Source organism: Melospiza melodia, unplaced genomic scaffold (genome assembly GCF_035770615.1).
Source record: "Melospiza melodia melodia isolate bMelMel2 unplaced genomic scaffold, bMelMel2.pri scaffold_211, whole genome shotgun sequence".
Classification (NCBI taxonomy): Eukaryota; Metazoa; Chordata; class Aves; order Passeriformes; family Passerellidae; genus Melospiza; species Melospiza melodia.
Window position 1 is genome coordinate 100,832 of NW_026948547.1, and position 24,252 is coordinate 125,083.

General features: G+C 54.7%; 1 protein-coding gene across 1 annotated transcript in view; it reads right to left on the reverse strand.

Moving 5' to 3' along the window:
- The window catches only part of LOC134433599 (chromodomain-helicase-DNA-binding protein 8-like), a 60,430-nt gene that overhangs the window by 22,459 nt on the left and 13,719 nt on the right, over positions 1 to 24,252 (reverse strand). Inside the window, 12 exon segments of the mRNA XM_063182417.1 lie at positions 37 to 204; positions 3,841 to 4,036; positions 5,678 to 5,891; positions 6,828 to 7,083; positions 8,367 to 8,510; positions 9,931 to 10,107; positions 11,757 to 12,000; positions 14,707 to 14,828; positions 16,980 to 17,117; positions 17,984 to 18,067; positions 19,568 to 19,666; positions 19,668 to 19,686. Coding sequence (XP_063038487.1) covers positions 37 to 204; positions 3,841 to 4,036; positions 5,678 to 5,891; positions 6,828 to 7,083; positions 8,367 to 8,510; positions 9,931 to 10,107; positions 11,757 to 12,000; positions 14,707 to 14,828; positions 16,980 to 17,117; positions 17,984 to 18,067; positions 19,568 to 19,666; positions 19,668 to 19,686 — 1,861 coding nt within the window.

Here is a 24,252-nt window from a genome sequence, read left to right on the forward strand (position 1 = left end):
CCCACCCCACCCCACCATGGTCCCACCAGGTCTCACCCCGGGGATGGAGCCCTCGCGGCCGCTCATGCTCTGCAGCACGGCCTTGTCCAGCCCCAGCTTCAGGCTGGCCTTGTCGAACATCTCGCGCTCGTACGAGTTCCGCGTGATCAGACGGTAGACCTTGACCGCCTTGCTCTGCCCGATGCGGTGGCAGCGCGCCTGCGCCTGGAGAGGACATGGACAACCCGTGGAGACATGGACCAACCATGGTGGGACACCATAAATCATGTAACCCATGGTGGGACAGCATAAACCACGATAGAACACCATAAACCATGGTGGGACCCCATAAACCATGGTGGGACCCCATAAACCATGGTGGAACACCATAAACCACGGTGGGACAGCATAAACCACGATAGAACACCATAAACCATGGTGGGACCCCATAAACCATGGTGGGACACCATAAACCATGGTGGGACCACCACGGAACCTTCACCGCCTTGCTCTGCCCGATGCGGTGGCAGCGCGCCTGCGCCTGGAGAGGACATGGACAACCCGTGGAGACATGGACAACCATGGAGACATGGACCAACCATGGTGGGACAGCATAAACCACGATAGAACACCATAAACCATGGTGGGACCCCATAAACCACGTAAACCATGGTGGAACCACCACAGAACCTTCACCGCCTTGCTCTGCCCGATGCGGTGGCAGCGCGCCTGCGCCTGGAGAGGACATGGACAACCATGGAGACATGGACCAACCATGGAGACATGGACCAACCACGGTGGGACACCATAAACCACGATAGAACACCATAAACCATGGTGGGACACCATAAACCATGGTGGGACACCATAAACCATGGTGGGACCCCATAAACCATGGTGGGACCACCACAGAACCTTGACCGCCTTGCTCTGCCCGATGCGGTGGCAGCGCGCCTGCGCCTGGAGAGGACATGGACAACTCGTGGAGACATGGACAACCCGTGGTGGGACACCATAAATCATGTAACCCATGGTGGGACAGCATAAACCACGATAGAACACCATAAACCATGGTGGGACCCCATAAACCATGGTGGGACCCCATAAACCATGGTGGAACACCATAAACCACGGTGGGACAGCATAAACCACGATAGAACACCATAAACCATGGTGGGACCCCATAAACCACGTAAACCATGGTGGAACCACCACAGAACCTTGACCGCCTTGCTCTGCCCGATGCGGTGGCAGCGCGCCTGGGCCTGGAGAGGACATGGACAACCATGGAGACATGGACAACCCGTGGTGGGACACCATAAACCATGATAGAACACCATAAACCATGGTGGGACCCCATAAACCACGTAAACCATGGTGGAACCACCACGGAACCTTCACCGCCTTGCTCTGCCCGATGCGGTGGCAGCGAGCTTGGGCCTGGAGAGGACATGGACAACCATGGAGACATGGACCAACCGTGGTGGGACACCATAAACCACGATAGAACACCATAAACCATGGTGGGACACCATAAACCATGGTGGAACCACCACGGAACCTTCACCGCCTTGCTCTGCCCGATGCGGTGGCAGCGAGCTTGGGCCTGGAGAGGACATGGACAACCGTGGAGACATGGACAACCCATGGTGGGACACCATAAATCATGTAACCCATGGTGGGACAGCATAAACCACGATAGAACACCATAAACCATGGTGGGACCCCATAAACCATGGTGGGACACCGTAAACCATGGTAGAACCACCACAGAATCTTCACCGCCTTGCTCTGCCCGATGCGGTGGCAGCGCGCTTGAGCCTGGAGAGGACATGGACAACCCGTGGTGGGACACCATAACCCATAGTGGGACACCACAAACCACGGTGGGACACCATAAACCACGATAGAACACCATAACCCATAGTGGGACACCATAAACCATGGTGGGACCCCATAAACCACGTAAACCATGGTGGGACCACCACTGAACCTTCACCGCCTTGCTCTGCCCGATGCGGTGGCAGCGCGCCTGGGCCTGGAGAGGACATGGACAACCCGTGGAGACATAGACCAACCATGGAGACATGGACCAACCATGGTGGGACACCATAAACCACGATAGAACACCATAAACCACGGTGGGACACCGTAAACCACGGTGGGACACCACAAACCATGGTGGGACAGCATAAACCACGATAGAACACCATAAACCATGGTGGGACACCATAAACCATGGTGGGACCCCATAAACCACGTAAACCATGGTGGAACCACCACAGAACCTTGACCGCCTTGCTCTGCCCGATGCGGTGGCAGCGAGCCTGGGCCTGGAGAGGACATGGACAACCCGTGGAGACATGGACCAACCATGGTGGGACACCATAAACCACGGTAGAACACCATAAACCATGGTGGGACCACCACGGAACCTTCACCGCCTTGCTCTGCCCGATGCGGTGGCAGCGCGCCTGCGCCTGGAGAGGACATGGACAACCATGGAGACATGGACCAACCATGGAGACATGGACCAACCATGGTGGGACACCATAAACCACGATAGAACACCATAAACCATGGTGGGACACCATAAACCATGGTGAGACACTGCAAACCATGGTGGAACCACCACAGAACCTTGACCGCCTTGCTCTGACCGATGCGGTGGCAGCGCGCCTGCGCCTGGAGAGGACATGGACAACCCGTGGAGACATGGACAACCCGTGGTGGGACACCATAAACCATGGTGACACACTGCAACCCATGGTGGGACACCATAAACCGTGGTGGGACACCATAAACCAACCATGGAGACATGGACCAACCGTGGTGGGACACCATAAATCATGTAAACCATGGTGGGACAGCATAAACCACGATAGAACACCATAAACCATGGCGGGACCCCATAAACCACGTAAACCATGGTGGGACCACCACAGAACCTTCACCGCCTTGCTCTGCCCGATGCGGTGGCAGCGCGCCTGCGCCTGGAGAGGACATGGACAACCCGTGGAGACATGGACCAACCATGGTGGGACACCATAAACCACGATAGAACACCATAAACCATGGTGGGACACCATAAACCACGATAGAACACCATAGATCATGGTGGAACCACCACAGAACCTTGACCGCCTTGCTCTGACCGATGCGGTGGCACCGCGCCTGCGCCTGACAGGGGACACGGGGACATCGGGGGGGACATAAGCCGTGGTGGGGCCACCACAGCAGCTCAAACTCCTGGTGGGACCCATTCCACCACACAAAACCCCTGGTAGATGCTGTCTCACCACCCCAAACTCCAGCCAATGCACAAAAACCTGGTGGGGCCCAGCCAGGACCTCAAAGTCTTGGTGGCTCCCATCCCATGATCTCCAAACCCTTGGTAGATCCCATCCCACCACCTCAAAACCCAACCCAATGACCCCAATCCTTCACAGACCCCACCCCACCATCTCAAACCCTTGGTAGACCCCACCACACCACCCCTAGTGCTAGCCAACGACTCCAAACCCTTGGCAGATACTGTCCCACCACCCTAAAGCCTTGGTAGATCCCATCCCACCACCTCAAACTCCACCCAACGACCTCCAAACCCTCTGCAGACCCCATCCCACCACCCCGTACTCCTGTTGGACCTCACCTCATGGCTCCAAACCCCTTGGTAGATCCTGTCCCACCACCCCAAACCCCTAGTAGGTCCCACCGCACCACCTCAAAACCCAACCCGATGACCTCCAAACCTTCTGCAGACCCCATCCCACCACCCCGAACCCCTCAGAGACCCCATCCCACCACCCCGAACCTCTCAGAGACCCCGTCCCACCACCGAAGGCCCGTCAGGTGCCTCACCTGGAGGTCGTTCTGGGGGTTCCAGTCCGAGTCGAAGATGATGCAGGTGTCGGCGGCCGTCAGGTTGATGCCCAGCCCGCCGGCGCGCGTGCACAGCAGGAACACGAAGCGGTCCGAGTCCGGCCGGCTGAAGCGGTCGATGGCGGCCTGGCGCAGGTTGCCCCGCACGCGCCCGTCGATGCGCTCGTACGGGTACCTGCCGGGGACAACGCGCGGTCACCGCGGCCACCGGGGACCTCCGGGGCTCCGTAACCGCGTCCAGAACCAACGCTGGGCGTGGAGGGGCCACCAGGGATCTCCAGGAGGTTCTTGGAGAACCTTGAGGAGCAAATAGGGTTCAAAATCTCCTGCCACGGGACACTGAGGTGCCCAAACTGCCACCCAAGGAAGTCCCCAGCTCCGTAACCACGTCCAGAACCAGCGCTGGGCGCGCAGGGGCCACCAGGGACCTCCAGGAGGTTCTTGGAGAACCTCGAGGAGCAAAAAACTGAGATCCTGGTGGAACCATGGGACAGTGAAGTGCCCAAACTTCCACCCATGGAGGTCCCCAGCTCCATAACCACGTCCAGAACCAACACTAGGTGTGGAGGAATCACCAGGCATCTCCAGGAGGTTCTTGGAGAACCTTGAGGAGCAAATAGGATTCAAAATCTCCTGCCACGGGACACTGAGGTGCCCAAACTACCACCCAAGGAGGTCCCCAGCTCCGTAACCACGTCCAGAACCAACGCTGGGCGCGCAGGAGCCACCAGGGATCTCCAGGAGGTTCCTCGAGAACCTTGAGGAGCAAATAGAGACCACGGCAGGGTTCAAAACCTCCTGCCGTGGGACAGTGAGGTGCCCAAACTTCCACCCATGGAGGTCCCCAGCTCCATAACCACGTCCAGAACCAACGCTGGGCGTGGAGAGGCCACCAGGGATCTCCAGGAGGTTCTTGGAGAACCTTGAGGAGCAAAAAATGGAGATCCTGGTACAACCATGGGGCACCAAGGTTTTAAAACTTCTCCCTATGAAGGTCCCCAGCTCCATAACCACGTCCAGAACCAACGCTGGGCGTGGAGGGGCCACCAGGGATCTCCAGGAGGTTCTTGGAGAACCTTGAGGAGCACAAAACGGAGACCCTGGTAGAACCATGGGACAGTGAGGTGCCCAAACTGCCACCCATGGAGGTCCCCAGCTCCATAACCACGTCCAGAACCAACGCTGGGCGTGGAGAGACCACCAGGAATCTCCAGCAGGTTCTTGGAGAACCTTGAGGAGCAAAAAAGGTTCCTGTGGAGGTTCTGGAGACCTTTCTACAGCAAAGAACCTTCTCTCGTAGGACAACGAGGTCCCAAAAGTCCCACAAGTTCTCCCATGAAGATCCCACAACCACAAAGGTCCCAGGATCTTCTCCACGGAGCTCCAGAACATCTCAGGTGTCCCTCAAAGCTCCTCCACGGAGCTCCAGGACACCCAAAACCCCATTTCCCCCCAGTTTTTCCCCAAATCCCCGTTCTTCTCCTGGAACCTGACCGTTCCTGGGAGAGCTCGTTCTCCAGGATGTCCTCCAGGATGTCCAGGGGGACCTCCAGACCTTCAGGTCCCGTTCTCCCCTCGTTTTTTCTCCAAACCCCCCAATTTTCTCCAAGTTTTTCCCCAAAATCCCCGCTTTTCCCCCCAAACCCTGACCGTTTCTGGATGAGATAGTCCTCCAGGATGTCCAGGTGGACCTCCAGACCTTCAGGTCCCATTTTCCCCTTTATTTTCTCTCCAAACCCCCCAATTTTCTCCAAGTTTTTCCCATTTTTTTCCCGTTTTTTCCCAAAATCCCCGTTTTTCGCCCCAAAGCTCTGACCGTTTCTGGATGAGGTAGTCCTCCAGGATGTCCAGGCAGCGCACCATCTGCGAGAAGACCAGCACCTTGTGGCCGCCGGCGCGCAGCCGGGGCAGCAGCTTGTCCAGCAGCACCAGCTTGCCGGCCGAGCGCACCAGGGCCTGCAGCGCCAGCTCGGGGCCCGGCAGCGCGGGCAGGGAGGCCCTCAGCTCGGCCACGATCTGCTCCTCCGCACCTGCGGACAGGTGAGACCTTCTGTGACCGCCCTTGGCGTCATTGACCACCCCCGGTTCCATAAAAACATCAAAAACCATCAATGGTTCCATAAAACATCCATAAAAAACCTCAAAAGAACATCAGGAGAACATCGACCACCATCAGAAGTTCCACCAAATAATGTCTGAGATTTTCAGGACAACATTGGTTACCCCCACTGACCACCAGGGACTCCATAAAACCACCTTTGAGAACTTCATGAGAACACCAATGACCACCTATGGTTCCACAAATTTATCTCTAAAACTTCAGGAAAACGTTGGTTACCATCACTGACCAGTCCTTGCTCTATAAAACCATCAAAAACCATCAGTGGTCCCATAAAACATCCTAAAGAACCTCAGGAGAACATCGACCACCACCAAAAGCTCCATCAAACCATCACTGAAAACTTCGGGGAAACATCAGTGACCATCAGCGACCACCAGAGACTCCATAAAACCACCTCTGAGAACTTCAGGCCAACAGCAACGACCACTAAAAGTTCAATCAACCAACGCCTGAGAACTTCAGGAGAACATTGGTATCCATCGCTGACCACCCCTGCTTCTATTAAACAACCAATGATCGCTCATAATTCCATAAAACACCCATAAAAACCTCAGGAGAACGTGGACCACCACCAAAAGCTCCATCAAACCATCACTGAGAACTTCGGGAGAACAACAGCGACCATCAGTGACCACCAGAGACTCCATAAAACCACCACTGAGAACTTCAGGAGAACACCAACGACCACCACCAAAAGTTCCATCAAACCACCACTGAGAACTTCGGGAGAACGTTGGTTACCATCACTGACCACCAGAGACTCCATAAAACCACCTCTGAGAACTTCGCGTGCCCACCCACAGGTGGTGTGCCCAGGTGTGCCCAGGTGCGTCCCCGCGCTCACCGTTGATGAGGTAGGGGTGGTTGCAGCACTTGCGCAGCTCCATCATGGTGTTGAGCAGGTTGGGCACGTTGCCGTGCCCCGCCCCCCGGGCCAGGTAGGCGAAGTTCCTCTCCAGGATGGCGCGGTACAGGCGCTTCTGCGCGTTGGTCAGCTCCACCTCGATGATGGTCTCCTGCTTGGGCGCCAGGTTCTTCTCCACGTCCTCCTTGAGGCGCCGCAGCATCATGGGCTTCAGCAGGGCCTGCAGCTTCTGCACCTGCGCAGGTGAGACGAGGACAGGTGAGACAAGGACAGGTGAGACAAGGACAGGTGAGATAAGGACAGGTGAGATAATCAGGGGCTTCAGCAGGGCCTGCAGCTTCTGCACCTGCGCAGGTGGGACGCAGGTAAAACGCACCTGTAACACCTCGGAAAGGTCTAGGGGTCACCCCCAGGTGGCCACGAGGAGCCACAGCCACACCTGTGGCACCTGGGTAAGGTCACAGCCACACCTGTGGCACCTGGGCACGGCTATGGCCGCACCTGTGGCACCTGCGTAAGGTCACAGCCACACCTGTCACACCTGGGATTGGTCACAGCCACACCTGTCACACCTGGGACTGGCCGTGACCGCACCTGTCGCACCTGGGACTGCCCGTGACCACACCTGTCACACCTGAGGAAGGTCACGGCCACACCTATCACACCTGGGACTGGCCGTGGCCACACCTGTCACACCTGAGGAAGGTCACAGCCACACCTGTCACACCTGGAACTGGCCATGACCACACCTGTCACACCTGAGGAAGGTCACAGCCACACCTGTCGCACCTGGGACTGCCCATGACCACACCTGTCACACCTGAGGAAGGTCACGGCCACACCTGTCACACCTGGGACTGGCCATGACCGCACCTGTCGCACCTGGCCGTACCTCAGCAAGGATCAGGAAATACACAACGTGCCCAGGTGTGCCCAGGTGAGCCCAAAACCCCTCCCAAAACCCACGGAATCATCTCAAACCCCTCCCAGACCTTCACCAGGTGTGCCCAGGTGTGCCCAGGTGTGCCCAGGTGCGCCCAGGTGACCCCAAAACCCCTCCCAAAACCCACGGAATCATCTCAAACCCTTCCCAAACCCCTCCCGAACCCTCCCCAGGTGAGCCCAGGTCCATCCAGGTCTGCCCAGGTCCATCCAGGTGTGCCCAGGTGTGCCCAGGTGTGTTTTGACCGTGCCCAGGTGCGCCCAGGTGTGCCCAGGTGAGCCCAAAACTCCTCCATAAAGCCATCAAACGACCTGGAACCCCTCCCAGACCCTGCCCAGGTCCACCAGCTCCATCCAGGTGTGCCCAGGTGCGCCCAGGTGTGCCCAGGTGTGTTTTGACCGTGCTCAGGTGTGCCCAGGTGTGCCCAGGTGTGCCCAGGTGAGCCCAAAACTCCTTCCTAAAACCATCAAACGACCTGGAACCCCTCCCAGACCCTGCCCAGGTCCATCCAGGTGTGCCCAGGTCCATCCAGGTGTGCCCAGGTGTGCCCAGGTGTGCCCAGGTGCGCCCCTCACCTGCTCCTCCGTTTTCAGGTCCCCGAAGTCCTTGAGGAACTCGGCCTCGGACGGGAACTGCGAGGGCTCCAGGAAGTGCAGGAGGCTGAAGAGCTCCTCGACCGTGTTCTGCAGGGGCGTGCCCGTCAGCAGCACCTTGTGCTCCTGCAGGTGCGACAGGTGAGACAGGTGAGACAGGTGAGACAGGTGAGCGAAAAAACGGGGTGAAAAATGGGCAAAACGGGTAAAAAACTGAGCCAGGTGGGGCTGGAAAGCTCCTGGGCCGTGTTCTGCAGGGGCGTGCCCGTCAGCAGCACCTTGTGCTCCTGCAGGTGAGACAGGTGAGACAGGTGACACAGGTGAGACAGGTGAGCGAAAAAACGGGGTGAAAAATGGGTAAAATGGGTAAAAAACTGAGCCAGGTGGGGCTGCAGAGCTCCTCGACCGTGTTCTGCAGGGGCGTGCCCGTCAGCAGCACCTTGTGCTCCTGCAGGTGCGACAGGTGAGACAGGTGAGACAGGTGAGTGAAAAAACGGGGTGAAAAATGGGTAAAATGGGTAAAAACTGAGCCAGGTGGGGCTGAAGAGCTCCTGGGCCGTGTTCTGCAGGGGCGTGCCCGTGAGCAGCACCTTGTGCTCCTGCAGGTGAGACAGGTGAGACAGGTGAGACAGGTGAGCAAAAAAACGGGGTGAAAAACGGGAAAAACGGGCAAAAAACTGAGCCAGGTGGGGCTGAAGAGCTCCTGGACCGTGCCCGTCAGCAGCACCTTGTGCTCCTGCAGGTGCGACAGGTGACACAGGTGAGACAGGTGAGACAGGTGAGTGAAAAAACGGGGTGAAAAACGGGAAAAACGGGTAAAAAACTGAGCCAGGTGGGGCTGGAGAGCTCCTGGGCCGTGCTCTGCAGGGGCGTGCCCGTCAGCAGCACCTTGTGCTCCTGCAGGTGCGACAGGTGACACAGGTGAGACAGGTGAGGTGATATAATACGGGTAATGTGAAAAAACGGGGTGAAAAACGGGTAAAACAGGTAAAAACTGAGCCAGGTGGGGCTGGAGAGCTCCTGGGCCGTGCTCTGCACAGGTGTGCCCGTCAGCAGCACCTTGTGCTCCTGCAGGTGACACAGGTGACACAGGTGAGACAGGTGAGGTGATACAATACAGGTAATGTGAAAAAACGGGGTGAAAAACGGGGGAAACGGGTAAAACAGGCGATGCAAGTGAGGCAGGCAATAACAGGTGAGTCGGGCACAGGTGAGACAGGTGAGAGCTCAGGCAGGTCGGGCACCTGGCCGTGACCCCGAACCCCACAGGTGTGCCCAGGTAACCCAAACCCCTCTAAAATCCCCATTTTTCACCCAATTTTCACCGGGATTTTTGTGTTTTGTTGCCCCCAGGTGTGCCCAGGTGTGTGCCCAGGTGTGCGGCACCCACCAGGTCCATGTGCTTGAGGCTGTCGAGCAGCTCGCAGGTGTGCCCAGGTAACCCAAACCCCTCTAAAATCCCCATTTTTCACCCATTTTTCACCGGGATTTTTGTGTTTTGTTGCCCCCAGGTGTGCCCAGGTGCGTGCCCAGGTGTGCCACCCACCAGGTCCATGTGCTTGAGGCTGTCGAGCAGCTTGCAGTGGCGGTTCTTGAGGCGGTGCGCCTCGTCGATGACCACGCAGCGCCACTGGACCTCGCGCAGCTCGGGGCAGTCCGACAGGATCATCTCGAACGTCGTGATCAGCGCGTCGAACTTGTACGCGCCCGGGATCAGCCGGCCCTGCAGGTGCGACAGGTGAGCACAGGTGAGACCACGGGTGCGTCACAGATGGCACAGGTGAGCGCACCTGTGTGGGCGGGGCTGCAGCGGCTCGGGGCTCCAGCGTCCAACTTGTACGCGCCCGGGATCAGCCGCCCCTGCAGGTGAGACAGGTGTGCACAGGTGTGTTACCTGCCCAGGTGAGCTCACCTGGCTGTTCAAGAACGCCTTGTGGCACTGGCTCACCTGCCGGCTGCACAGGCTGCCATGATGGGTGTACGGGTGTGTACAGGTGTGTCATGAATCCCGCACAGGTGTGTACAGGTGTGCACAGGTGAGCTCACCTTGGCGTCCTTGCAGTACATCTCGTACTGCTGGATCACCTGCCGGCCAGCCAGGCTGCACAGGTGTGCACAGGTGTGCACAGGTGTGTGTTGTACATGCAATACAGGTGTATTACACTGATGTACAGGTGTGTTACAGGTGTGTTACCTGCCCAGGTGCGCTCACCTTGGCGTCCTTGCAGTACATCTCGTACTGCTGGATCACCTGCCGGCTGGCCAGGCTGCACAGGTGTGTCAGTGACCCCACACAGGTGTGTACAGGTGTGTTACAGACCCCATACAGGTGTGTCACCTGCCCAGGTGAGCTCACCTTGCTGTCCTTGCAGTACATCTCGTACTGCTGGATCACCTGCCGGCCGGCCAGGCTGCACAGGTGTGTCACAGGTGTGTATTATAGATACAACACAGGTGTGTTACAGGTGTGTATTATAGATACAATACAGATGTATTACAGACCCCACACAGGTGTGTCACCTGCCCAGGTGCGCTCACCTTGCCGTCCTTGCAGTACATCTCGTACTGCTGGATCACCTGCCGGCTGGCCAGGCTGCACAGGTGTGCACAGGTGTGTATTATAGACCCCACACAGGTGTGTCACAGGTGTGTTACAGACCCCATACAGGTGTATTACACCCATGTACAGGTGTGTCACCTGCCCAGGTGCGCTCACCTTGCCGTCCTTGCAGTACATCTCGTACTGCTGGATCACCTGCCGGCCGGCCAGGCTGCACAGGTGTGTCAGTGACCCCACACAGGTGTGTCACAGGTGTGTTACAGACCCCATACAGGTGTGTTACAGACCCCACACAGGTGTGTTACCTGCCCAGGTGCGCTCACCTTGCCGTCCTTGCAGTACATCTCGTACTGCTGGCTCACCTGCCGGCTGGCCAGGCTGCACAGGTGTGTCAGTGACCCCACACAGGTGTGTCACAGGTGTGTCACAGACCCCATACAGGTGTATTACAGACCCCACACAGGTGTGTCACCTGCCCAGGTGCGCTCACCTTGCCGTCCTTGCAATACATCTCGTACTGCTGGATCATCTGCCGGCTGGCCAGGCTGCACAGGTGTGCACAGGTGTGCACAAGTGTGTATTATACATACAATACAGGTGTATTACACCCATGTACAGGTGTGTTACAGGTGTGTTACCTGCCCAGGTGTGCTCACCTTGCCGTCCTTGCAGTACATCTCGTACTGCTGGATCATCTGCCGGCTGGCCAGGCTGCACAGGTGTGTCAGTGACCCCATACAGGTGTGTCACAGGTGTGTTACAGACCCCATACAGGTGTGTTACAGGTGTGTCACCTGCCCAGGTGCGCTCACCTTGCCGTCCTTGCAGTACATCTCGTACTGCTGGATCATCTGCCGGCTGGCCAGGCTGCCGTGGTACACGATGGTGTTCAGGTGCGTCCAGGTGCCGAACTCGCGCTCCCAGTTGGCGATGGTGGAGAGCGGCGCGATCACCAGGTAGGGGCCGCGCACACCTGCGCCGTGCACCTCCTGCAGGAAGGCGATCGACTGGATCGTCTTGCCCAGCCCCATCTCGTCCGCCAGGATGCAGTTCTGCCTGCGGGACAGGTAAGGGACACACCTGAGACAGGTGACGCACACCTGGGACACACCTGGGACAGGTGGGGTACACCTGGGATACACCTGAGGGACAGGGGTTGGTCCTGCCCAGCCCCATCTCGTCCGCCAGGATGCAGTTCTGCCTGCGGGACAGGTAAGGGACACACCTGAGACGGGTGACGCACACCTGGGACACACCTGGGACAGGTAACGTGTACTTAGAATACGCTTAGTACAGATAAAATGCACCTGGGATACACCTTGGACAGGTAACGTACACCTAGTATAGACAATGTGTACCTAGGATACACCTGGGACAGGTAACATGTACCTCAGGTATACCTGAGACACACCTGAGACAGGTAAGATACACCTGGGACACGTCTAGGACAGGTAAAATACACCTGAGATACACCTGGGACAGGTAACGTACACCTAGTATAGACAACGTGTACCTACAATACACCTGGGACAGGTAAGGTACACCTGGGACACACCTGGGACAGGTAACCTACACTTGAAATACACCTGGGATACACCTAGGACAGGTAATCTATACCTGAGACACACCTGGGAATGGCAACGTGTACCTAGGACACACCTGGGCCAGGTAAGGGGCACCTGAGATAAATAAAACACACCTGAGACTCACCTGGGACAGGTAATCTATACCTGAGACACACCTGGGAATGGCAACGTGTACCTAGGACACACCTGGGACAAGTAAGGGGCACCTGAGATACACCTGAGACAGGTAAGGTACACCTGGGACACACCTGGCACAGGTAACATACACCTGGGATACACCTAGGATAGATAACATACACCTGAGATACACCTGGGCCAGATAACGTACACCTAGTATAGATAATGGGTACCTACGGTACACCTGGGACAGGTAACCTACACTTGAAATACACCTGAGATACACCTAGGACAGGTAATCTATACCTGAGATACACCTGGGAACGATAACATGTACCTAGGGCACACCTGAGACAGGTAAGGGACACCTGGGACACACCCGGCACAGGTGGGACACACCTGGGATACACCTGGCACAGGTAACCTACACTTGAAATACACCTGAGCCAGGTAACGTACACCTAGTATAGATAACGTGTAGCTACGAGACACCTGGCACAGGTAACCTACACCTGGGACACACCTGGGACAGGTAAGATACACCTGGGATACACCTAGGATAGATAACATACATCTGAGATACACCTGAGACAGGTGAGGCACACCTGGGATACACCTGGGACAGGTAATCCGTACCTGAGATACACCCGGGAATGGCAACGTGTACCTAGGATACACCTGGCACAGGTAAGGTACACCTGAGATAAATAAAACACACCTGAGACTCACCTGGGACAGGAAAGGCGCACCTGAGACATGGCTGGGACAGGTGAGATGTACCTGAGGCAGGTCTCCAATTCCCGTACCAGCTGGATTTACCTGTCCCAGGTGTGTTTACCTGTGCACAGGTGAGCTCACCTGCTGTACCAGTTGAGGAGCAGCCGGTTCACGCCCTCCAGCTGACACTCCCGGTATGGATACCCTCACCTGTCCCAGGTGTCCCCCAGCCCCTCAGCCATTCCCCAGGTGTGTTTACCTGTCTCACCTGTGCACAGGTGAGCTCACCTGCTGTACCAGTTGAAGAGCAGCCAGTTCACGCCCTCCAGCTGGTACTCCCGGTATCCATACCCTCACCTGTCCCAGGTGTTCCCCAGCCATTCCCCTGTCCCCCAGGTGTGCTCAGGTGTGTTTACCTGTGCACAGGTGAGCTCACCTGTTGTACCAGTTGAAGAGCAGCCAGTTGACGCCCTCCAGCTGGCACTCCCGGTATGGATACCCTCACCTGTCCCAGGTGTCCCCCAGCCCCTCAGCCATTCCCCAGGTGTGTTTACCTGTCTCACCTGTGCACAGGTGAGCTCACCTGTTGTACCAGTTGAAGAGCAGCCAGTTCACGCCCTCCAGCTGGCACTGCCAGTATGGATACCCTCACCTGTCCCAGGTAATTTCCCATTCCCCAGGTGTGCCCAGGTGTGTTTACCTGTCTCACCTGTCTCAGGTGAGCTCACCTGTTGTACCAGTTGAAGAGCAGCCAGTTGACGCCCTCCAGCTGGTACTCCCAGTATCCATACCCTCACCTGTCCCAGGTAATTTCCCATTCCCCAGGTGTGCCCAGGTGTGTTTACCTGTCTCAGGTGTGTTTACCTGTCTCAGGTGAGCTCACCTGTTGTACCAGTTGAAGAGCAGCCAGTTCACGCCCTCCAGCTGGCACTGCCAGCATCGATACCCTCACCTGTCCCAGGTGTTCCCCCAGCCCCTCAGCCATTCCCCAGGTGTGTTTACCTGTCTCAGGTGTGTTTACCTGTGCACAGGTGAGCTCACCTGTTGTACCAGTTGAAGAGCAGCCAGTTGACGCCCTCCAGCTGGTACTGCCAGTATCCATACCCTCACCTGTCCCAGGTGTTCCCCAGCCCCCCAGGTGTGTTTACCTGTCTCAGGTGTGTTTACCTGTCTCAGGTGAGCTCACCTGTTGTACCAGTTGAAGAGCAGCCAGTTCACGCCCTCCAGCTGGCACTCCCGGTATCCATACCCTCACCTGTCCCAGGTGTCCCCCAGCCCCTCAGCCATTCCCCAGGTGTGTTTACCTGTCTCAGGTGTGTTTACCTGTCTCAGGTGAGCTCACCTGTTGTACCAGTTGAAGAGCAGCCAGTTGACGCCCTCCAGCTGGTACTCCCGCAGCTGGTTGTGGTTCTTGTACTCGTGCGACGCCTCGAGCTTCTTCCAGGCGCCGGCCTGGGGGCGGGGCTGCACAGGTGAGACACAGGTGAGACACAGGTGAGACACAGGTGAGACACAGGTGAGATACAGGTGAGACACAGATAAAATACAACTGAGATAACCCACACAGGTGAGATACAGGTGAGACACAGATAAAATACAACTGAGATAACCCACACAGGTGAGACACAGGTGAGCGGCAGGTGAGACACAGATAAGACACAACTGAGATAACCCACACAGGTGAGACACAGGTAAGTGACAGGTGACATGTACAAGCGAGATACAGGTGAGATACAGGTAAAATACAACTGAGATAGCCCACACAGGTGAGACACAGGTGAGCGACAGGTGAGATACAGGTAAAATACAACTGAGATAACCCACACAGGTGAGATACAGGTGAGCGGCAGGTGAGACACAGATAAAATACAACTGAGATAACCCACACAGGTGAGACACAGGTGAGATACAGGTGAGACACAGATAAAATACAACTGAGATAACCCACACAGGTGAGACACAGGTGAGACACAGGTGAGACACAGGTGAGACACAATTGAGATACAGGTGAGACACAGATAAAATACAACTGAAATAACCCACACAGGTGAGACACAGGTGAGCAGCAGGTGAGACACAGATAAAATACAACTGAGATAGCCCACACAGGTGAGACACAGGTAAGTGACAGGCGACATGTACAAGCGAGATACAGGTGAGATACAGGTAAAATACAACTGAGATAACTCATACAGGTGAGGCACAGGTGAGACACAGGTGAGATGCAGGTGAGACACACATAAAATACAACTGAGATAACTCACACAGGTGAGACACACAGGTAAGGTAAAGGTGAGACACAGGTAAAATACAACTGAAATAACTCACACAGGTGAGACACACAGGTAAGGTAAAGGTGAGACGCAGGTGAAATACAACTGAGATAACCCATACAGGTGGGACACAGGTGGGACACAGGTAAGACACAGGTGAGTGACAGGTGAGACGCACAGGTAAGGTAAAGGTGAGGTGCAGGTGAAATACAACTGAGATGACCCACACAGGTGAGACACAGGTGAGACACAGATAAAATACAACTGAGATAACTCACACAGGTGAGACACAGGTGAGGTAAAGGTGAGGCACAGATAAGACACAACTGAGATAACTCACACAGGTGAGACACAGGTGAGACACAGGTGAGCGACAGGGGACACGTACAGGTAAGGTAAAGGTGAGATGCAGGTAAAATACAACTGAGATGACCCACACAGGTGAGCTACAGGTGAGGCACAGGTGAGATAGAAGTGAGATAACCCATACAGGCGAGATACAGGTGGCTGATAGGTGACACAGGTGAGATACAGGTGGAATACAGGTGAGATACAGGTGAGCCAGGGAGTGACAGGTGAGACACAGGTGAAGCACAGGTGAGTTACAGGTAAAACGCAACTCAGATAACCCATACAGGTGAGCCAGATAAGACACAGGTGAGATGCAGGTGAGACAGGTGGGACAGGTGAGACAGAGGTGAGACACAGGTGAGACACAGGTGGGACACAGGTGGGACAGGTGAGATACAGGAGAGACAGGTGGGACAGGTGAGACACAGGTGAGACACAGGTGGGACACAGGTGGGACAGGTGAGACAGGTGGGACAGGTGAGACACAAGTGTGACAGGTGAGACACAGGTGGGACACAGGTGGGACAGGTGAGACACAGGTGGGACACAGGTGGGACAGGTGAGACAGGTGGGACAGGTGAGACACAGGTGGGACACAGGTGGGACACAGGTGGGACAGGTGAGACACAAGTGTGACAGGTGAGACACAGGTGAGACAGATGGGACAGGTGAGACACAGGTGAGACACAGGTGGGACACAGGTGGGACAGGTGAGACAGGTGGGACAGGTGGGACAGGTGAGACACAGGTGGGACACAGGTGGGACAGGTGAGACAGGTGGGACAGGTGAGACACAGGTGAGACACAGGTGGGACACAGGTGAGACAGGTGGGACAGGTGAGACACAAGTGCGACAGGTGGGACAGGTGGGAGCGCCTGGCTCACCTGCAGCGGGCGCAGCTCACCTGTCTACGGACAGATCTCACCTGTACGGCAGCTTGGCTCACACTGAGGGTGGGCGTGGCTCACCTGCGCGGGGGCGTGGCCTCACCTGTCGCTTGAGCTCGGGGTGCCGCGCCTGGATCCGCTTGAACTCGGCCACCTTGGCCTCGTCCACGTCCTCCTGCAGCTCCCAGGTGCTGTCCTCGTAGGGCAGCGAGCACCATTTCACCAGGTAATACACCACGGGCTGGGGAGAGACACACCTGTACAGGTGAGACACACCTGGGACAGGTAACGCACACCTGTACAGGTGACTGCCCCAGGTAACCCCTCCTGCAGCTCCCAGGTGCTGTCCTCGTAGGGCAGCGAGCACCACTTGACCAGGTAATACACCACGGGCTGCACAGGTGAGACAGGTAACACAGGTAACACACCTGGGCACACCTGTACAGGTAACTGCCCCAGGTAACCCCTCCTGCAGCTCCCAGGTGCTGTCCTCGTAGGGCAGCGAGCACCACTTGACCAGGTAATACACCACGGGCTGGGGAGAGCACACCTGTACAGGTGAGACACACCTGGGACAGGTAACGCACACCTGTACAGGTAACTGACACAGGTAACTGACACCTGGATACAGGTAACTGACCTCACACCTGACCAGGTAATACACCCCGGGCTGCACAGGTAACACACCTGGGCACACCTGGGCACACCTGTACAGGTGATTCACGCCTGGGCACACCTGCACAGGTGAGTCACACCTGGGCACACCTGGGCACACCTGTACAGGTGAGTCACGCCTGGGCACACCTGTACAGGTGATTCACGCCTGGGCACACCTGGGCACACCTGCACAGGTGATTCACGCCTGGGCACACCTGGGCACACCTGCACAGGTGATTCACGCCTGGGCACACCTGGGCACACCTGCACAGGTGAGTCACACCTGGGCACACCCGGGCACACCTGTACAGGTGATTCACGCCTGGGCACACCTGGGCACACCTGTACAGGTGATTCACGCCTGGGCACACCTGCACAGGTGAGTCACACCTGGGCACACCTGGGCACACCTGCACAGGTAACGTTTCCGCCCCGTTCCGGAGCCCTGACCTCGCCGTTGTCCTTGTCCACGCTGTGCGACTCGTCCAGGATCCGATCCACCTCCACGTAGTCGGGGTTGAAGGGCTCCTCGTCCTGAGAAAAACCCAAAATCCTCGGGTTTAGCCCCAAATTCTCCTTCTCCCACAATCCCCTGCTTTTGCCCCAAAAATCCTCAATTTTTTCCCCAAAAAATCCCCAACTTTTCCCCCCAAAAATCCCCATTTTTTCCCGAAAAAATCCCCAATTTTTCCCCCCAAAAATCCACAATTTTTCCCCCAAAATCCCCAATTTTTCCCCCCAAAATCCCCAATTTTCCCCCCAAAAAATCCACAATTTTCCCCCAAAAAAATCCCCAATTTTTCCCCCAAAATCCACAATTTTTCCCCCCAAAAATCCCCAATTTTCCCCCAAAAATCCCCAATTTTTCCCCCCAAAAATCCCCAATTTTTCCCCCCAAAAAATCCCCAATTTTTCCCCCAAAAATCCACAATTTTTCCCCCCAAAAAACCCCAATTTTATCCCCCAAAATCCCCAATTTTTCCCCCCAAAAATCCCCAATTTTTTCCCCCCAAAATCCCCAATTTTTTCCCCAAAATCCCCAAATTTTCCCCCAAAAATCCCCAATTTTTCCCCAAAAATCCCCAATTTTTCCCCCCAAAAATCCCCAACTTTTCCCCCCAAAAATCCCCATTTTTTCCCCAAAAAATCCCCATTTTTTCCCCAAAAAATCCACAATTTTCCCCCCAAAAATCCCCAATTTTTCCCCCCAAAAATCCCCAATTTTTCCCCCCAAAAAATCCCCAAATTTTCCCCCAAAAATCCCCAATTTTTCCCCCCAAAAATCCCCAATTTTTCCCCCAAAAAATCCCCAACTTTTCCCCCCAAAAATCCCCATTTTTTCCCCAAAAAATCCCCAATTTTTTCCCCCCAAAAATCCCCAATTTTTACCCCCAAAATCCCCAATTTTCCCCCCAAAAAATCCACAATTTCCCCCCCAAAAATCCACAATTTTTCCCCCCAAAAATCTCCAATTTTTACCCCCAAAAATCCCCAATTTTCCCCCCAAAAAATCCACAATTTCCCCCCCCAAAAATCACCAATTTTTCCCCCCAAAAATCACCAATTTTTCCCCCAAAAAATCCCCAATTTTCCCCCCCAAAAATCCCCAATTTTCCCCAAAAATCCCCAATTTTTTCCCCCCAAAAATCCCCAATTTTTCCCCCCAAAAATCCCCAATTTTTTCCCCCCAAAATCCCCAATTTTCCCCCCCAAAAAATCCACAATTTTCCCCCAAAAAAATCCCCAATTTTCCCCCCAAAAAATCCACAATTTTCCCCCCAAAAAATCCCCAATTTTTCCCCCCAAAATCCCCAATTTTTCCCCCCAAACACTGCAATTTTTCCTCCCAAAATCCACAATTTTTCCCCCCAAAAAATCTTCATTTCCTCCCATTAAAACCATAATTTCCCTCCCACCAAAAACCCCAATTTTCCCCCCAAAAACCCCAATTTCCCCCCAAAAAAAACTCAGATTTTTTGTTTTTTTCCCCCCGAACGCCCGTTTTTCCCAAAACCGCGGGTTTTCGGCCCAAACCTCGTGGAAGAAATGCCGCATTTGGTTCATCTTGGTCTTGAAGCGCTTCAGCTTCTGGTGGATGCGCTTGTCCTTCTCCAGCTGCGCGATCGTCGCCCACTTCGCAGTGCAGGTACGAGCTGGGGGCGGGGCCACGCACAGGTGAGCCACGCCCACCTGTGCCAGCACAGCCAATCGGAGAGAGGACCCCAAAAAACGCCCCAAAACGGCCCAAAATCACCCCAAAATTACCCCAAGCCCCGCCCCTTCCGGCTGCCCCGCCCACTCGCAGTGCAGGTACGAGCTGGGGGCGGGGCCAGGTGAGAGCCACGCCCCCCCCCCGGCAGCCAATCAGAGAGAGCCGCCCCCAAATTGGGTAAAATGACCCCAAAACGGCCCAAAATCACCCCAAAATTACCCCAAGCCCCGCCCTCTCCAGCGATCGTCGCCCACTCGCAGTGCAGGTACGAGCTGGGGGCGGGGCCACAGGTGAAGGACACGCCCACCCCGGCCGGGACAGCCAATCAGAGAGAGCCACCCCACATCACCCAAAAAATCACCCAAAACGAGCAAAAACGACCCCAAAATGTACAGAAATGACCCCAAAACCTGCCCCAAAACCAGCGGAAATGACTCTAAAAATTCCCACAAAATGACCCAAAACCACCCCAAAATGACCCCAAAATGCCCCAAAACCACCCCAAAATGCCCCAAAACGACCCAAAAACGACCCCAAAATGTACAGAAATGACCCCAAAACCTGCCCCAAAATGAGAGGAAATGACTCTTAAAAATTCCCACAAAATGACCCAAAACAACCCCAAAATGACCCAAAACCACCCCAAAATGACCCAAAATGCCCCAAAACCACCCCAGAATGACCCCAAAATGACCCAAAACCACCCCAAAAACAACCCCAAAATGTACAAAAACGACCCCAAAACCTGCCCCAAAACGAGCGGAAATGACTCTTAAAAATTCCCACAAAATGACCCAAAACAACCCCAAAATGCCCCAAAACCACCCCAGAATGACCCAAAATGCCCCAAAACCACCCCAGAATGACCCAAAAATGCCTCAAAACCACCCCAAAAACAACCCCAAAATGTACAGAAATGACCCCAAAACCTGCCCCAAAACGAGCGGAAATGACTCTTAAAAATTCCCACAAAATGACCCAAAACAACCCCAAAATGACCCAAAACCACCCCAAAATGACCCCAAAATGACCCAAAACCACCCCAGAATGACCCAAAAATGCCTCAAAACCACCCCAAAAACAACCCCAAAATGTACAGAAATGACCCCAAAACCTGCCCCAAAACCAGCGGAAATGACTCTTAAAAATTCCCACAAAATGACCCAAAACCACCCCAAAATGCCCCAAAACCACCCCAAAACGATCTCAAAATGACCCAAAACCACCCCAGAATGACCCAAAACCACCCCAAAATGACCCAAAATGCCCCAAAACCACCCCAAAATGACCCCAAAATGACCCAAAACCACCCCAAAAACAACCCCAAAATGTACAAAAATGACCCCAAAACCTGCCCCAAAATGAGTGGAAATCACTCCAAAAATTCCCACAAAATGCCCCAAAACGACCCCAAAAATGACCCCAAAATGCCTCAAAACCACCCCAAAATGCCCCAAAATGACCCACAACCACCCCAAAAATGATCTCAAAATGCCCCAAAACCACCCCAAAATGACCCAAAATGCCCCAAAACCACCCCAAAATGACCCAAAATGCCCCAAAACCACCCCAAAATGACCCTGAAATGCCCCAAAAATGACCCAAAAATGACCCCAAAATGCCCCAAAACCACCCCAAAAACGACCCGACCCCAAAATGTACAAAAATGACCCCAAAATGCCCCAAAATGACCCTGAAATGCCTCAAAACCACCCGAAAATGGCCCAAAATTACCCCAAAATGACCATGAGTGACCCTGAGTGACCATGAGTGACCACAATGACCATAAATGACCCCAAACCGACCCAAAATGGCCACAAATGACCACGAGTGACCAAAAATGACCACAAATGACCCCTAAATGACCCTGAGTGACCACGAGTGACCCCAAACGACCCCAAACTGACCACGAGTGACCACAAGTGACCGCAAATGACCATAAATGACCCCCAAAAAAAACCCCAAAATGACCATGAGTGACCCTGAGTGACCACAATGACCATAAGTGACCCCAAACTGACCACAAGTGACCCCAAACCAACCCAAAATGGCCAAAAATGACCCCAAACTGACCACAAACCACCCCAAACGCCCCCAAAATGACCACGAGTGACCACGAGTGACCCCTGAGTGACCACAATGACCCCAAGTGACCATAAATGACCCCAAACCAACCCAAAATGACCCCAAATGACCACGAGTGACCACAAACTACCCCAAAATGACCATGAGTGACCACAAGCGACCCCAAACTGACCACAAACCACCCCAAACGCCCCCAGAATGACCACGAGTGACCACAAAATGACCCCAACTGACCATGAGTGACCCCGAGTGACCACAAACTGACCACAAATGACCCCAAAAACCCCCAAAATGACCATGAGTGACCCTGAGTGACCACAAACCGACCCCAAAATGGCCACAAATGACCACAAACCACCCCAAACTGACCACGAGTGACCACAAAATGACCACGAGTGACCCCGAGTGACCCCGACTGACCCCGAGTGACCCCAAACGACCCCCAAATGACCACGAGTGACCCCGAGTGACCCCAAATGACCACAAAATGACCACAAAATGACCCCAAACTGACCACAAACTACCCAAACACCCCCAAAATGACCACGAGTGACCACAAACGCCCCCAAATGACCATGAGTGACCACAAACGCCCCCAAAATGACCACGAGTGACCACAAACGACCATGAGTGACCACGAGTGACCACAAATGACCCCAAATAGCCACAAACTGACCACAAATTACCCCAAACTGACCCCAACTGACCACGAGTGACCACAAACCACCCCAAATGCCCCCAAAATGACCACGAGTGACCACAAAATGACCCCGAGTGACCACGAGTGACCCCTGAGTGACCACAATGACCCCAAGTGACCATAAATGACCCCAAACCAACCCAAAATGACCCCAAATGACCACGAGTGACCACAAACTACCCCAAAATGACCATGAGTGACCACAAGCGACCCCAAACGCCCCCAAAATGACCACGAGTGACCACAAAATGACCCCAACTGACCATGAGTGACCCTGAGTGACCACAAACTGACCACAAATGACCCCAAAAACCCCCAAAATGACCATGAGTGACCCTGAGTGACCACAAACCGACCCCAAAATGGCCACAAATGACCACAAACCACCCCAAACTGACCACGAGTGACCACAAATGACCCCGACTGACCACAAGTGACCACGAGTGACCACAAAATGACCACGAGTGACCCCGAGTGACCCCAAATGACCACAAAATGACCACAAAATGACCCCAAACTGACCACAAACTACCCAAACACCCCCAAAATGACCACGAGTGACCAAACGCGCCCAAAATGACCACGAGTGACCACAAACGCCCATGAGTGACCACGAGTGACCACAAATGACCCCAAATAGCCACAAACTGACCACAAATTACCCCAAACTGACCACAATCTGACCACGAGTGACCACAAACCACCCCAAATGCCCCCAGAATGACCACGAGTGACCACAAAATGACCCCAACTGACCACGAGTGACCCCTGAGTGACCACAATGACCCCAAGTGACCATAAATGACCCCAAACCAACTCAAAATGGCCACAAATGACCACGAGTGACCACAAGCGACCCCAAACTGACCACGAGTGACCACAAACCACCCCAAACTGACCACAAACCACCCCAAACGCCCCCAAAATGACCACGAGTGACCACAAAATGACCACAGCTGACCATGAGTGACCACAAACTGACCCCAAACTGACCACAAACCACCCCAAACGCCCCCAAAATGACCACGAGTGACCACAAAATGACCCCGAGTGACCACGAGTGACCCCGAGTGACCACAAACTGACCACAAATGACCCCAAAAACCCCCAAAATGACCATGAGTGACCCTGAGTGACCACAAACCGACCCCAAAATGGCCACAAATGACCACAAACCACCCCAAACTGACCACGAGTGACCACAAAATGACCACGAGTGACCCCGAGTGACCCCAAATGACCACAAAATGACCACAAAATGACCCCAAACTGACCACAAACTACCCAAACGCCCCCAGAATGACCACGAGTGACCACAAACGCGCCCAAAATGACCACGAGTGACCACAAACGACCCCAAAATGACCACGAGTGACCACAAATGACCCCAAACACCCCCAAAATGACCACGAGTGACCACAAACGACCATGAGTGACCACAAGTGACCACAAATGACCCCAAATAGCCACAAACTGACCACAAATTACCCCAAACTGACCACAATCTGACCACGAGTGACCACAAACCACCCCAAACGCCCCCAGAATGACCACGAGTGACCACAAAATGACCCCGAGTGACCACGAGTGACCGCGAGTGACCACAATGACCCCAAGTGACCATAAATGACCCCAAACCAACCCAAAATGACCCCAAATGACCACGAGTGACCACAAACGCCCCCAAATGCCCCCAGAATGACCACGAGTGACCACAAAATG